At 41.3% G+C, this 15,274-nt stretch overlaps 1 protein-coding gene across 2 annotated transcripts; it reads right to left on the minus strand.

Moving 5' to 3' along the window:
• Positions 1 to 748: 748 nt before the first annotated feature.
• On the minus strand, positions 749 to 12,890 carry GAR1 (GAR1 ribonucleoprotein). 2 transcript variants are annotated; one of them, XM_074993449.1, is made up of 7 exons: positions 12,879 to 12,890; positions 10,120 to 10,340; positions 9,881 to 10,035; positions 8,289 to 8,348; positions 7,509 to 7,632; positions 5,428 to 5,502; positions 749 to 5,079 (listed from the first exon to the last, which is right to left on the minus strand). In XM_074993449.1, the coding sequence occupies exons 2-7, from the start codon at positions 10,328 to 10,330 to the stop codon at positions 5,066 to 5,068; spliced, it is 639 nt and encodes a 212-aa protein (XP_074849550.1). In that variant the 5' UTR covers positions 10,331 to 10,340; positions 12,879 to 12,890; the 3' UTR covers positions 749 to 5,065. The 2 variants fall into 2 exon arrangements, with proteins under 2 accessions (XP_074849550.1, XP_074849548.1); XM_074993447.1 differs by lacking the exon at positions 12,879 to 12,890 and adding an exon at positions 12,577 to 12,855.
• Between the last annotated feature and the right edge of the window lie 2,384 nt (positions 12,891 to 15,274).

Consider the following 15,274-nt stretch of genomic DNA (forward strand, 5'->3'; position numbering starts at 1 on the left):
TAGCTCTTTAATCAAATGTATACAAAGCACATGGCAGCACCCTAAACCGCAAGGTACTCTTAAACCTCTTGACAGTTATAAATGTTTTGACATTATTATTTGATATTTACATTACAGTGGCAGTTAGAGACAAACCAGTCTGGGGAGGTGGTTTGTACAGCATCTAACAAAATGGGCCCACAAAGAATCTACCTACTGCAATTTTTCCTCAGTACCAAAAATTACCACAAGCTATCAAGTCAGTGGTTTGCCACCCCTTTCCTCTCATAAAGTCATCTGGGTTTATTTTTATAGGGCTGAGCACATACTATCTCATGAATCTTAAATCTGTTAACTAACCCCATGTCTTCTATTACGCCTAGAAATCTGAAGTCACTACTAGACATTCTCACATTGCAGCAATTTACTTGTATCCATGGGGAACTTTTTGCCACATGAGGATGAGGACTTGAGTCAATCTTTGGAGTGGGGGCAAAGGAGAAGAGTCTGTCAGGGAGAAAATATGACATCATCTTGGCAATGAAACCATTTTCTTACTATCTGTTTCACAAGACCAAACCATAAAATATACCTCCACTGATAAGAGAATGAAATCTGTTCTTTCCCTAATATTTTGGCACAATTTTCAGAAGTTCTAAAGCTCTTGTAAATTCTATGTACGACCGCAGAGGTTAGCACCAGTCAAAAAGTGTACACGACTACTTTCATTCTAACCTGAATTTCAAACTCAGGTAGTGGCTAATGAAAACATGCACATTTTTATACCTAATTATCAGAAAAATTGCAGTTTTTTTATTTATTCAGCCAAGTAAACATCACAGAGCTATATTGCTTGATACCTTATATTCCCAAATTAGGATTTTTAGAGGAAATTCTCAGGCAAAAACTGTTAAGATTAAATTAAGGCCAAGACTATTTATCACTAACTTATGGATAAAAATTCTTACAAGACATTGCAGTTAGCAAAAAAAAAAAAAACAAAACCCCAAAGCAGTACATTCAAAATTATAGCATACAAAAAACCCAAGTATCTGAATGTGCATGTGGAGACGCACAATTAAATTAATCACACTGTCTTAAGTAAATAAATACTTAGCACTTTATCTTATAGCACAAGCTTGAGAAAATCAGAAATTGACTATAGGTTGAACCTCTTTAATCCACCACCCTCAGGACTGACTAGTGACGGACGAGAGAATTTGCTAGACTACCAGAGGTCAATATTGTCTAGCACATTATCAACCCTTTCACTGTTCCCTGGGCTCTTAGATGACATTTAGGGGTAAATTACATCTAAGTAACAGCACAGAATTCTAAGAGCCAGGACTGGCAGCTGGAAACAAACTTTATGAGACCCCACGAAACTTGTCCACACTCAGTATAAGCAGTCATCCTGCAAACTAAAATCATGCTGGATTACAGAGTTTTCTGGTCAAAAATTCCAGATTAGAGAGGTTCAACCTCTAGTTCTATCCATCAATAAGATATAGTTATTCAATAAGAACTAGAATTATTTATTCTTAATTAAAATGATAGTACCACCTCTAGCCTTGCTAAACAGCAAAACCACTTCTCAGACGATTTTTTAAAAATTCCTAACCAAAACCAGCTCACTGAATGCAATCATTCTCCATTCCTCTGTAAGGGCCCTATCCCGCAAGACGCTCAGTGTTCTGGGTAGGCAGTGGATTTAGCCTTATGACACAGATCCAGTGTCATTAGACATAACCAACAATGGAGGCATAAATCCAGAAAAGAATGTGCTCCTGGGTACTGGCCTTAGCCTGCTTGTGGATTCTACAAGTGCATAGCGTGGGGACATCACAAAAAGTCCATAATCCAAAACAGCTACAAGAGTCAGAAAGAAGATGGCATACTAACGTTGTCTTACAAGCATAGGTAGCGTAACTGTGAATTTGCGTATTTTGAAACGGTGGGGTTTCTTGAAGCTTGCTCTAAGATTTCCTGCCCGGATAATGGCTGCTTTTTTGCCAATCACAACTGGCTTGTAACAATTTTTACCTAGAAAGTTTTCCAGTTTGTCTAAATTATTCTGTACAGCTTCCAGTAACATATAGAACCATTAGAAAATGAGTTGCTTCTTTCCCATGAGTTTTCCTCTGCGCTATTCTCAGTCTCTTTGTTCAGCTTAAAAGCATACAGTATCTCGAGTACTTGTCTACATCCTAGATCATTTGTAGATTTTAAAATAGCTGAAGAGCTGAGCTAGACAAAAAAAAAAAGACTGAATACAATTATAACAAACAAAACTCTCCTCTCTGGCATCCTGACTCTTGGATTCACTCTTCATCTTTCTTCGCCGTTGTTCTATTGCCAGCACCACCACCCTAACATGTACAACAGATTTTATTTTCCTACTTTATCACATTCAAGACTTCATCCTGACTTGCAAGGCTATCCATAGCTCTGGCTCACCTTTAAGCAACCTCCCGTCCTTTCTGTGAGCTTTCTATACTCTGCAAATTTAACTCTTCTACAAATAATTATGCATCTCTGGCACTTCAGACCTAGCACATCCGTCCAGGTCTGAACACTAGTCTTCATATCCCTCTCACAATACAGTTAATTTTCCATCACTGTTCTCCACTCCAGCTCTCACTCAGAACACCATTCCAAAACTGTAAGGGTTCACTTGCAAAAGCAGAAAGGACAGTCAGGCACCCTACTTCTCTTGAGAAGATGAGAGCCTGACCACCCTGGCAAAGGGCTCCTTTGTTACAAAATGACACAGGACCAAGGATGCATATGTAACTGTAGTTGCCTTATGCCCCTTTTCACCCTCTGGCACTTTGTCAGCCTTTATTATTATGTGCAATTTAAAATTTTTAATCACCTTTGCCATTCAGCAGTTCTCAACCTGCAGGTCAGGACCTGAAAGTGGATTGGGGCTCCATTTTGATGGGCTCATCAGGGCTGGCATAGACATGCTAATGTCCTGAGCTGAAAGCCAACCCCCGCCACTGAAGCCTGAGAGTTTTAGCCCTGGTGGTAGGGCTCAGATTACAGCCGCCGCCCCCCCTCCTCGGGTCTGAAACCCTTGGACTTCAGCTCTGCTTGCCTGGGGTGGTGGAACTCGGACTTTGGCTCTCCCACCCAGAGTGGCAGAGTTAGGGCAAGCTCAGGCTTTGGTTGTCCCCAACCTTGGGATCATGTAGTAATTTTTGTTTTCAGAAGGGAATCGCGGAGCAATGCTTGAGGACCCCACTATAGCACATCCTTCTTGTATATAGAATACTGTGCCTGGCTAGCAGACTGTATGAATTATGACACAAGAGAGGGGCATGATTTGTGCCTACAAGGGACAAAGCCTCTTTCTTCATTAGATGCAGTTTAATCAAGATCAGTGGAAAATTTGTCTTGCCAGCCAACAATTATTAAAGGCATCAGTGAACTGAATTGAATACTTTCAGATGCAAGCAGCATAGAGATATCTCTATGTGATGACCGTCAATTATATCTGACAAAAATGAACTACACACAGACTCCATTTATTCTGTAATGGAGCAATGCTTAAAATACATTTAAAATCTGTGTATAGGTGACTAGTTTAACATTAAACAATAAGTGTTGCAAAACCAGGAAGAAAATTTTGTTTCTTGATGCCAAGACCTCCTGTGCTTGAACAAGCAGACAGTTTCCTCTCATAAAACACAACTACAAGAATTTGAATATATAGTCTTCCCTCTGTTCCCATCTATCGTAATTACACTGTAAATTTTTGGTGGGGCAAGGACAGCCGTTTTTTCTGCATTTGAACCTTTCATATTACAATAGGCTATGGACACCTGCATAAAGCTGCTAGGTGATATGGTAATACAAATCAGTATTTCACTATGTACGACAAGGACTGAAAAATAAATATTTTAGCAAAGGCGCATGTGTCAAAAATTATTATTTACAATAAAATGTGTTTGATATTAACCAGAAAGTTACAAAGGCATGTTCCACTCCAGTTTATTTTCTTCCAGATGGAAAATGCTACACAAAAACATGTATTCCTCATTTATTTTGTGTACCTTTAATAAAATGTCCAAGTCCGTGGTATAAACGATCTTGCTAAGGGCTTCCCTTGTTGACTTAAGATTTTATAAAATTATTCTTTCATGTTTGTCTGCGGAAAACAGATTTTCCCTCAATCCAAACTCTGAAGAGCCACAGTAGTTTTTAGCATTCCACTCATCCCACAATGCACGCCCTTGGACAAGGTTCCATAAACCAAATCTATAGGACAAATACATGCCAGCATATTGTGGAATCCTGTGCTCCTTTCTGCAATGCTTGTCTTACTGCATACATGCAAGAGACTAGCACCCCTCACCATTTCACTATGCCACATAATCTGACACTATGATCAAGGTGGCCCACAGAAGTACTTGGTATTAACAATCTTGACTTTCCAAAAAAGTTACTGGTCCATTTGCAGTTGTAATAAAGATTTATACAGGAAAACGTACAAGCATTCTTTGCTATCCTCGTTTCCCTGCACAGCGCATTTTATACAAATTTTCTACTTTTTAAAAAAGGTAAAATGTTGAAAAAGATGGTTTTTTAGATTGTGTTACTCATTAAAAATATTCCAAAATAGTAAACAAGAGAAAAACTTAAGCAGGGTATGTACAACAGACAAATCATAACTGACATGACAAAAGTCGGTGAGAACAAGATGTCATGTAAAATGCAGATTCGTATCTGTGCTTAGAGTCTGCAGCATCTTTTTTGTTTCTTCAGTAGATCGTTTACTGTCTACTTCAATGTGAAGACAAGCACTAACTGAAACAGACTGTCAGAAATAAAGAATCTAAAGATATAAAATTTAAAGTCTGCTTCAGATAATTACAAAACATTCAAGTATATTTCAAGTGAAGAATAAATAGCGTCCTCCAATTCATAAGTGAACACATCCTCTTCGTGTGTTGATAAGTATCCAGTAGGTGTAACAGTTAATGTTGGTAATGTATGTCGTTACCTAGATTTCTTTATTTTTTTTTTTAAATCTTTGTGGGTCCACTAGAAAATTCAGCAGTTAGATGCCACTATCTCCATTTTAACGTCCTCTACCTGTTTCAAAAGAGAAATGTATACATTAAACAATTCATGTCTTGAAGCAAAATGTCTGAAGCAAGCAAATAGAGCACAGATTACTGAACTGAGAAGACAGCAATTGCATTCTTTACCCAAGTTTTACCAAAGTTAATTTTGGTCTTATACAGAAATGCAGAAAACTGAACTTGGATTAGAGAATCTGTCACGAGGTATAGAAACCACCATACAGGCAACTTGTTGCGTAAAAACTAGTAGAAATGTATGCTTCTTTACAAGGCTGACTGCAGAAAAACGTTAAGTATTCGTTAACTTTGTTTCCTTAAATACCTCTTTAAACATCCTGAATTTAAACAGCACTCTTACCCCTGAAACCACGGCCACCACCTCCACCTCTTCCTCCTCTGAAGCCTCCACCACCTCTTCCTCCTCTGAAACCACCTGCACAAAAGGAAGTATGTTTTCAGAAGTTAGTTTGCAAGTCTGTTCTCTACTACGAACGTAGCAAGTTATGGACCAAACATTTTCTGTATGACAACATGTAACAAACATAACTATTACTACAAACAAGTTTTAGTGTCACCCAAGTCCCTTTTGCCATTAGCCACTGAAACTCCTGTCCCAAAACACCTGAAGGCAATTTTCAAAGACAAAAAACTTATTTAGACTTTCTACACCAAGCCGCTTTGGCCATATAGGCTACGTCTACACGTGCCCCAAACTTCGAAATGGCCACGCAAATGGCCATTTCGAAGTTTACTAATGAAGCGCTGAAATGCATATTCAGCGCCTCATTAGCATGCGGGCGGCAGCGGCGCTTCGAAATTGACGCCGCTTGCCGTCGCACGGCTCGTCCGGACGGGGCTCCTTTTCAAGAGGATCCTGCCTACTTCAAAGTCCCCTTATTCCCATCAGCTCGTGGGAATAAGGGGACTTCGAAATTGACGCCGCTTGCCGTCACGCGGCTCGTCCAGACGGGGCTCCTTGTCGAAAGGACCCCGCCTACTTCGAAGCGCCGCTGCCGGCCGCATGCTAATGAAGCGCTGAATATGCATTTCAGCGCTTCATTAGTAAACTTCGAAATGGCCATTTGCATGGCCATTTCGAAGTTTGGGGCACATGTAGACACGGCCATAGAGAGACAAAACAAGTTAATTTTTTTTAAAAAAAGTTAACAGAAATAGTTTCTTGAAAACTCAAATGATGTTTTATATGAAAGTTCTTGGAAATGATCTATCCTTGGAGGAGATGCAAAATAAAGTTTCAGAGCAAATTTTTCTTTTTGAGAAACAAAGGCTGTGTCTACACTAGCCCAAAACTTCGAAATGGCCATCTCCATATTACATATACAGTGCCTCATTAGCATGCCAGTAGCCGCAGCACTTCGAAATTATCACGGCTCGCCCAGACAGGGGTCCTCTTCAAAAGGACCCCACCAACTTCAAAATCCCCTTATTCCTAACAGCAGATAGGAATAAGGGAATTTCGAAGTTGCCAGGGTCCTTTCAAAGAGGACCCCGGTCTGGGCGAGCTGCATCAATTTCGAAAAGCCGTGGCTGCCAGCATGCCAATGAGGCGCTGAATATGTATTTCAGTGCTTCATTAGTAGACTTCGAAACGGCCATTTGCATGGCCATTTCAAAGTTTTGGGCTACTGTAGATGTAGCCAAGGTGTTTTTGTCTACAGATGCATGTTAGAAAAAAAAAAAACAGTCTTTTACGCAGAAACTTAGCTTTGACCTTACTTGTGGAGCAGTAATCACAAAGAAGTTAAATGTAAATCTCACCTTATATCCCAAAGCAGCTCACCTATCTAAGTATTTTCTCCAACCTTCATTTGAAATGTGTTATTAAATGGGGCTTTTGCCACCAACTTCAGGAGTATAGTCCATCATCTAATATATTTTACCGTTGGAAAATTATCTCTGGTATTCACCAAGTTTTCTTTTTCTTCATTTCATGCCTTTGTTTCTCGAGTGACTTGTACTGGACTACCTTTCACTGTGGTCTCACAGAGAAAAATATGTATAAAATGTGCATTTCTTTAAAAATGTCTAACGCATGGGGTCAGCAACCCCTGGCACAGCTGCCAAGAGTGGCATGCAAGCCGATTTTCATTGGCACACAAAGTGGGAGCTCACTCATGCAGCCGGGAACTTGCTCAAAGCCATGCTGCCGATGAATTAAGACCAGCTAATAATACCAATCAGCACCTAAACAACAAGGATCTGCATCTTAATTTATTTATTAATTAAGCTGTTGTGAGTAGGACTATTGCTGACTTTCAAAAGTATTACCAGCACTCAGACTGTACATAGAGGTCAAAAGGTCAAATTTCAGCACTCTACCTCAGAAAGGCTGCTGACCCCTAGAATACAATTCATGTGAGAGCCTGCATGCTTGCAAATTTTAAAGAAATCCTGCAATTTTTTTAAATGAACATTCACCTCCACCTCTACCTCCTCCTCTTCCACGTCCTCCTCTACCACCTCCTCTTGGACCACCCTTTTCACCTGGAGGCCTTGGCAAAAACCTTTGCAAGGGCAACAGCTTTGCTGGGTCAATATAAAACTACAGAAGAAAAGCAATGTTAGGCTCAGGAACAGCATAACATGAGTGTAATATTCACTATCTTCTCCCTCTCATCTATACATGTGAATCTGAGCTTTTGTTTTTAATTTTATGCCATGAGCATTTTTAAAGTCTCCTTTGCATAGAATGACACCAAATACCCAAAACTCTTTAAAATGTAGCTTGTGTCAAGAATATAAAATTATTTCTGTACCCCAATTAAGATTTGTTGTTAAAACAGTACAATATTCCAGGGCATCTTTAAAAAAGTATGAGAGCGCAGACAGGAAATGTAAATGAACACAATTCTAACAAACCATTTGCATATCAATGTTAACACAGTACTAACTAGACAAATCAACAGATTAAATAATTTTGGTTAGAGTGTCACGAAAAAGAAAAAAAAATAAATTCCTTGTATGAATAACTGCATACTAAACCAATGCACAACCCAAAAAATGTTACTGCATATGTATTTTACAGGGTCCCAATTTAACAAGCACTCTAGTGTTTTGCACTTCAATCATGAAATGTATTTTTAAATTATGTGGTGACAGGAAATTCAGACTACGTAAATGTTTATTTGGAAATTCTTCTTTAGATTTTATTTTCTTCATTCATTAACGAAAATAATGTTATACAATTAACGTACTCACCTTTTGTAATTTTTTGAAGGAAGAGGCCTTCATGTTCTCTGACAGTTTAACTGAAAAATACTGTTAGTTTGTTTAAGGAACATAAAAGTTAACTGCATTTGTACTTAGTTTTGTAAATGGACAGATGTTGGTATTCTACAAAATTAGGTTATTTAAATTAGATTTTTTCTTTACTATTACACTTAATCAATACAAGTGAAAGATTAAAGAAATATTTCTATTCACTTCGCTTACTGTGTGCATTTGACAGAATTTTCAGACTTAGTGTCTTTCTTCTGTATTAACATTTAAACCTGCAACAAACCAACAGAGGAAGTCTAAATTTTGGTCATACAATGTTATTGTATAACCACACAGACAGTATCAGAGAAGTAGCCATGTTAGTCTGTATCTTCAAGAACAAGAAGTCCTGTGGCACACACACAGTAGTACTCTTTTAGCCTTAATTTCAGCTCTGACATCTTGACAATCCAAGACTGAGACAATGAAAAAGTAAAGACCTGCAGGTTCTAGGTGGTTCACTTTTTGCTCAAAGAATGCCTATTCTACTAGGAGAAAACTTCCTGAAATTCAAGTACAATCCAAATGCAAAGGGTAGATCAGTGAGTTAACACATGAAAGCCAATATCCTCCCAACAGACTGCCAAAAATTAGGCACTAAATAGGGATCTGTAAACTTAAGTGCACTGATTTTCAAATATACTCAACATTCCAGTGCCCAGTAAAGTCACTGAGAATTACTAGGAGGTCTACACAGTACATGTGAAAATCCAGCACAATTGGGTATCTGAATTTGGATTTAGGAGCCTAGCTTCCAGTAGCTACAATGAGAAAATGGAGTGGGGATGAAGAGAAAATTTAGCAATAAAAAGAAAAAGGAGATGAATCCATTAAAATTCCTTGGTGGCTTACCGCTTCTGTCAACCAAGCCCCCTTTGCCAGTTTTATAAATATCAGCAACAGAAAAGTGAAGAAAGCAGCAAAACAGAGTTATAACCCATTCACAATCCAGAGTCCAGGTGGTGATTCTGGATTGTGAATGGGTTATAACTTTGTTTTGCTGCTTTCTTCACTATACACACGTTTTAACAGAGATTTGAGATGACCAAGACTTATAAACAGCCGACAGCTTTGTAAATGGAAAATGCCATCTGCATGGTTCACAAGCAATGTAAGAACCCTTCAAAGACAGTATTATTTATAGTACTATTAGGTACAAGTCAAGAAAAATTTGAGCCTTCCAGTCACAAGAATGAGGAAAGTTGTATCAATATATTAATTTAAATTCAAACCTTTACATGTAATTATATTAATAAGTCTCCGCTGTTAGAAACAGTCCAATATGAATAGGGTTTTCTTTTTGTTTTGTTTTGAGCTCATGTTACTTTGGAAGGTGTTTCAGGTAAGTTTAAAAAAAAATAAAAAAGGCATCATTATACCAAGTAAGTGTGCATGTTATATTGGTATTATCAGTTTTACTAGTAGACATTCTCAAGTTCACATGTCCTATGCTACTTTGAAATAGCAGATCAACTCTCTTCGGTATTGGCTTTAACCACAAGTATCCAGAAAAATTTATTTTTGAAGGATACAAAGTCTCTTAGCTGTCCAAATATTTCATCCACTTTGCCAATCTGCTCTTTGTTATCCAAGTAAACTGGTGCATTGAAATAAGGCACTCTGTTTTCTTCTGTTGTACATTTACAAACAATGTCATCTTCACAAGGATGCATGAACTCACCCAATACTGCAATAAGGAAAAAAAAAAGACACTGAAAACCAGAGCATTCATTCCAAACTAAAATAAATACAATCTTATGAAAGAACTTACTAACTACACTTTCAGGAGGTCCTTGGTCATATCCTCCTCTGTTGAAGCCTCCGCGTCCACCGCCTCCACGTCCAAAGCCACCTCGCCCACCTCGATTGAAGCCACCTCCTCCACCACGATTGAAGCCACCCCTGCCTCCACCACCACCTCCTCTGCCGCCACCACCTCCTCCTCTGCCGCCACCACCTCCTCCTCTGCCTCTAAAAGACATTTTCTACCTGCTAAACAGTAAAGAGGTAAGGTGGAAAACTATCAGTCAATTGAAAAGAAATCATGGAGAGCACTTCATGACTTACTAAATTTCCAAGTCAATGGTGACCCCAGAGTACCATGTAACTTGGGTTGCTGATTTAGCACTTATTGGTTTGGCTCACCACTGAAATATATTAGTTGATCAATGCATGATTCCATTTAAAATTAATGCTACTGCAGAGTCAATTCAGATAAACAGAATGGAAGGCAAAGATTTTTAAACTAGTACTTTTTAAATACAGTGCTGTCCATCTGTACATATAACACTTTCCCCCTTTGTTTTTATGAATGGACATTATAAGAGATTTCCGCTGTGACATAAATTAATAATGGCCACAATATAGGAAAAAAGATTCAGCATACATTTGTATTTTTTATTCTGAACATCCCCAAAATGAGTCTTAATTTTACATCCAGTATTGTTACAAGCCAAGTAAGGGCATACACAGACCAAACATTTCATCCAAATTGTCCATCTAAGTAAAATCCTAATGAAAAAGAATCAGTTTGTGGTTTTCATCTTCATAGGGAACACCAGATAAGGCCACAGTGTCCAACACGCTAGCCACTAGCCACACGTGGCTATTTGGCTGGATGAGTGTGGCTAGCCGGCTTGAAGAAAAAAAATTGTTTTTGTTACTTTATTAAGATCAATGAGGCCAGTTCACTATAGCAGTATTGCAACTACTGCTTCAAAAGCGTTTGGAAACCACCAAGTTAGTGTGTGTCTATACTGCAACAAAAGACAGACAGCAGCAAGTTTCAGCACCCAGGATAACTAATTCAGGCTTGGGCGCACAGCTAGCAGTGTAAGCATTTGGGCTTTGGCTGAGAAGTCTTTGAACCTTGGCTACAACCCAAAAATCTATGCTGCTATTTTTAACTCTACAGCATGAGCCCAAATTGATCCCGGCTCTGAAATCTGCTGCCACAGATATTTTATTTCAGTAAAAACATTCCCTTCGGGTACTTCTGCAGTAAGAGCCCTGCAACAGCTCCATGTCAGTCAATTCGAGCTTGTGGGCCTGTAAAACTGAAGCATAGACATTTGTACTCAAGGTGGAACCCAGGCTCCAAGACTCCTTGCTGCATGTGTTTTAGTGCAGCATAGCCCTTGTGGTAAGTCTTCATTGCCATTACACATACACAGCTGGCCCATGCCAGTTTATTGAGTTCATGGGAATTTTTAAATGCAGTGTAAGTGTTCAAAGCTCCGGGACCCTCACACTTCAAGAACAAGCCTGAACATCAAGATCACACTTAAACAATCCCACATCAGCTGGCATGGGCCAATCACAGGTTTTTAATTACAGTATGGATAAAAGCCCTAAGCCTTCTAAGAGTGTCTACACTTCAGCGAAGATCGACCTGGTCAGGGTCAATCTTCCAGAGTCTGATTTCACTCATCTGGTAAAGACACACAATAGCAATCTGTCTGGGGTCGGCAGTTGACCTCATACTCTTCAGTATCATGAAGAGTAAGGGAAGCTGATGGGAAACATGCGCCCATCAACTTTCCTTTGCGAAGACAGTCAAATAAGATGATTTTTATATGCTGATTCTATCTAGACAATTGACATAGCTAGACTTGCATATCTGAAACTGATCTTTGGGCGTAGTGTAGATTTGGCCTTAGAAAGAGCAGGAGCCTAGAGTTTACCCTGATATGTTAAATCAGGAGAAAATTACAAAGTGCCATGTGAGCACAAGTTAGCTGAGTGGAACTGATGCATCTTTCCTTGGCACAGACACTGCCCAGCATGACTTCAACATATTCTATACCACAGGCTTCTCACATTGGCCTAAGACCCACTTGGCTGAGGCATTATGAATACACAGATAAGTTTTATTCAAAGCTTGTTGGGGGCTCTCTGCAAAAGTATCCCTCCACCTCCAAACTGCCAAGCTTTTATAAATAAAAAATGAATGAAAGCCCCCTTGCTCAGGGTCTAAAACACCTTAATAAGCACTCCAGGGTTACTGACCAGTGCATCCTGTTCTCAGACACACACAGGACCTGGGCGACAGAGCCAGCTTGGGCAAGAGGCACTAAAGCATTTGGCCACACATGAGGCCTGAGTCCCAGGAGCACTGGGTTCTCTCCCTGCCTCTCCCCAACACCGGCCAGCGATGGGGCGGGTATATGCAGCCACACCCCACAACACATGGAAAGAGAAAGCGAGTAGCCCCAATACTGTTCCCCACCTCAAAGCTAGGACAGAAGACCGTTGGGAGGGCTACCTGCAGGCAGCAAACCTGGCACAGGGTATGGGCAGAGGCAGGGAAGTGGGGACATGCTCCGATACAGAATAGGGCCCAGACGAGACACCGGGCCGGGGGGCAGAAGAAGCGCTCAGGTGCAATGGGACCCAACCCAGCGGTCCGGGCAAGGAGAACTCTCCCGTGCGATGGGAGGGGAGGAGAAGAGGCCGTGAACAAAGGCCAGGAACTTCAAGCCCGTTGGGAGAAAGCGGCGGCAGCCCCCAGTGCCCGCGCTCTGCACTCACCCACAAGCACCCCACGTGTCCAGCCAGCGGCCGCTACTGATGTCGTCAACCAACCGCGACCAGCCAGGGGAGCGCGCATGAGTCCCCATTCCTCAGCCAATCCCAGATACGAACGGAAGGATCTACCGTAAAGCAAAGACATGGTTCTCTTTTCTTGTGCGTCAGTTAATACGTTTACGATAATGTGGGCGGTCCGCCTGGAACGGGGGCGAGCTGAGTGCTGCAGCGGCGACCAATGAGAGACTGTCTTCCTCCTTCCTGTTCCCGCCCCCTCAGCTGTGAGTGGCGGCGGGAGGAGAAGTTCCTCGCGAGCGGAAGAGGGAGGCGCATGCGTTCTCTGTCTTCTGTCGTTGCTTGTGTTCAGTCTGCCCTGTTGAGCCTCTTGAGCCCGTGCAGCGGTCCGTGCGAGTGCTGGGGCTCGTTCACGTGCGCTGGGTGGGGGTCAGCGAGGCTGGGGGCTGGAAGGAGGGGTGCTGCTGTACCCCGGGCTCTCCCCACCCACCCACCCAGAGCGTTCCAGTGTCCTTGCTGCAGGCAGGTGCCGTTGTTGTGCTCTGAAGTCCCAGGGTGCCCTACTCCTGAGTGTCGGGCATGTGTGGCAAAGGGGGCTCTCCTCATCCTGCCTGAGCGCGCAGGAGAAGCAGAAGCCCAAAGACTCAAATGACCAGACCTGCCCTAGTAGCTCTGCAAATGGGTGTTTTCGCCCCATACTTCCTGGCTTTTGCTACAGCCCCGGTTGACAGTCTCATGAGCAAACTCTGGGGACGTGGAGGGAGTTACTGTGAGGTAGATGCACAGCTGCACTCCGAAGGTCTGCATCAAGATTGGGTGGCTGCATCTGCTGGGATACATCAGGGCTGGTACTATGCAGAGGTTGCCTTAAGGAATTGAGTGATGGCATAGATAACACGCTTGTGGGTGACACCAAGCTGGGAGAAAGCACAGGGAGGACACTTTAAGAATTCAAAATGATCTCAATACATTGCAGAATTGGTGTAAAATCGGTATGATACAATTCATTAAAGGCAAGTTTAAAGTCATCATCATCATCATCATCAACAACCATAGGCTCAGTGCCCGTTCGTGTCTGATGCCTCTCTCACTATTTCCTTCCATCCTTCCCTATCCAGTGCAGAGTGGCTTAGTTTCTGTAACTTAACTCTGCACCAATCTACTATATGATAAACCCATAGTTGTAATTTTCTTTGGGTAGCCAACTTATCGACCCAACCCCTACCGCTCAATTGGTGTCGCATACTTAGTTTATCCAGGCGACGTCCAAGCCGGCATCTTTTATCATTTAGTCATACCGGCATAAGATTTCATTCGTATTGTTTCAAGGTCAGCGCATCGTCACTCATCTGACCAACTCTCCTCCTTTATCCAGGCTTGGGACTGGCATGGAACCCCCAACGGTTTCATGGCGGAGTTAAATTTAAAGTGCTATACTAAATAAATAAATGCACAGCTACAAAATGGGGAAGAGCTGCTAGGCATCCTTACTGCCAAAAAGGAGCTGGGAATATTGGGGATTATAGTGAATCACTGACTAAACACTGGTTAACACTAAAAACTTGTGTTGGTAAAACTACAGCCCTCAGGTGTGGATAATCCTTATCCCTGAGTTACACATAACACTACCCAGAAGAAGTCCTGTGGCACCTTATAGACTAACAGAGTTTTTGGACCGTAAGCTTTTGTGGGCAAAGACCCTCTTCATCAGATGCATGAGTTTGCCCACGAAATCTTATGCTCCAAAATATCTTACATGTTGGATAGTAACAGAGAGGGAGCCGTGCTAGTCTATATACTATCAAAACAAAAAGCAGTCAAGTAGCACTTTAAAGACTAGCAAAATAATTTATTGGGACAGACCCACTTCTTCAGACCATAGCCATAGCAGAACAGACTCAATATTTAAGGCACAGCGAACCAAAAACAGTAATCAAGGAGGACAAATCAGAAAAAAATGATCAAGGTGAGCAAATCAGAGAGTGGAGGGGTGGGGGTGGGAAGGTCAAGAATTAGATTAAGCCAAGTATGCAGATGAGCCCCTATAGTGACTCAGAAAATTCCCATCCCGGTTCAAACCACGTGTTAATGTGCCGAATTTGAATATAAAAGACAGCTTGGCTGCTTCTCTTTGAATAGCGGTGCAAAAATTTTTTTTCAGTAACATGCATACTCTTAAGTCATTAACAGAATGCTCCATTCCATTCAAATACTGACTAACTGGTTTGTGGATCAGGAGTCTTTTGATGTCTGTTTTGTGCCCATTAACCCTTTGTCGAAGGGAGTTAGAAGTCTGTCCAATACACAAAGCATCTGGGCATTGTTGGCACATGATGGCATATATGATGTTAGTAGAGGAGCATGGGAAAGTGCTCGTGATTCTG

Source organism: Carettochelys insculpta, chromosome 4 (genome assembly GCF_033958435.1).
Source record: "Carettochelys insculpta isolate YL-2023 chromosome 4, ASM3395843v1, whole genome shotgun sequence".
NCBI classification, from domain to species: domain Eukaryota; kingdom Metazoa; phylum Chordata; order Testudines; family Carettochelyidae; genus Carettochelys; species Carettochelys insculpta.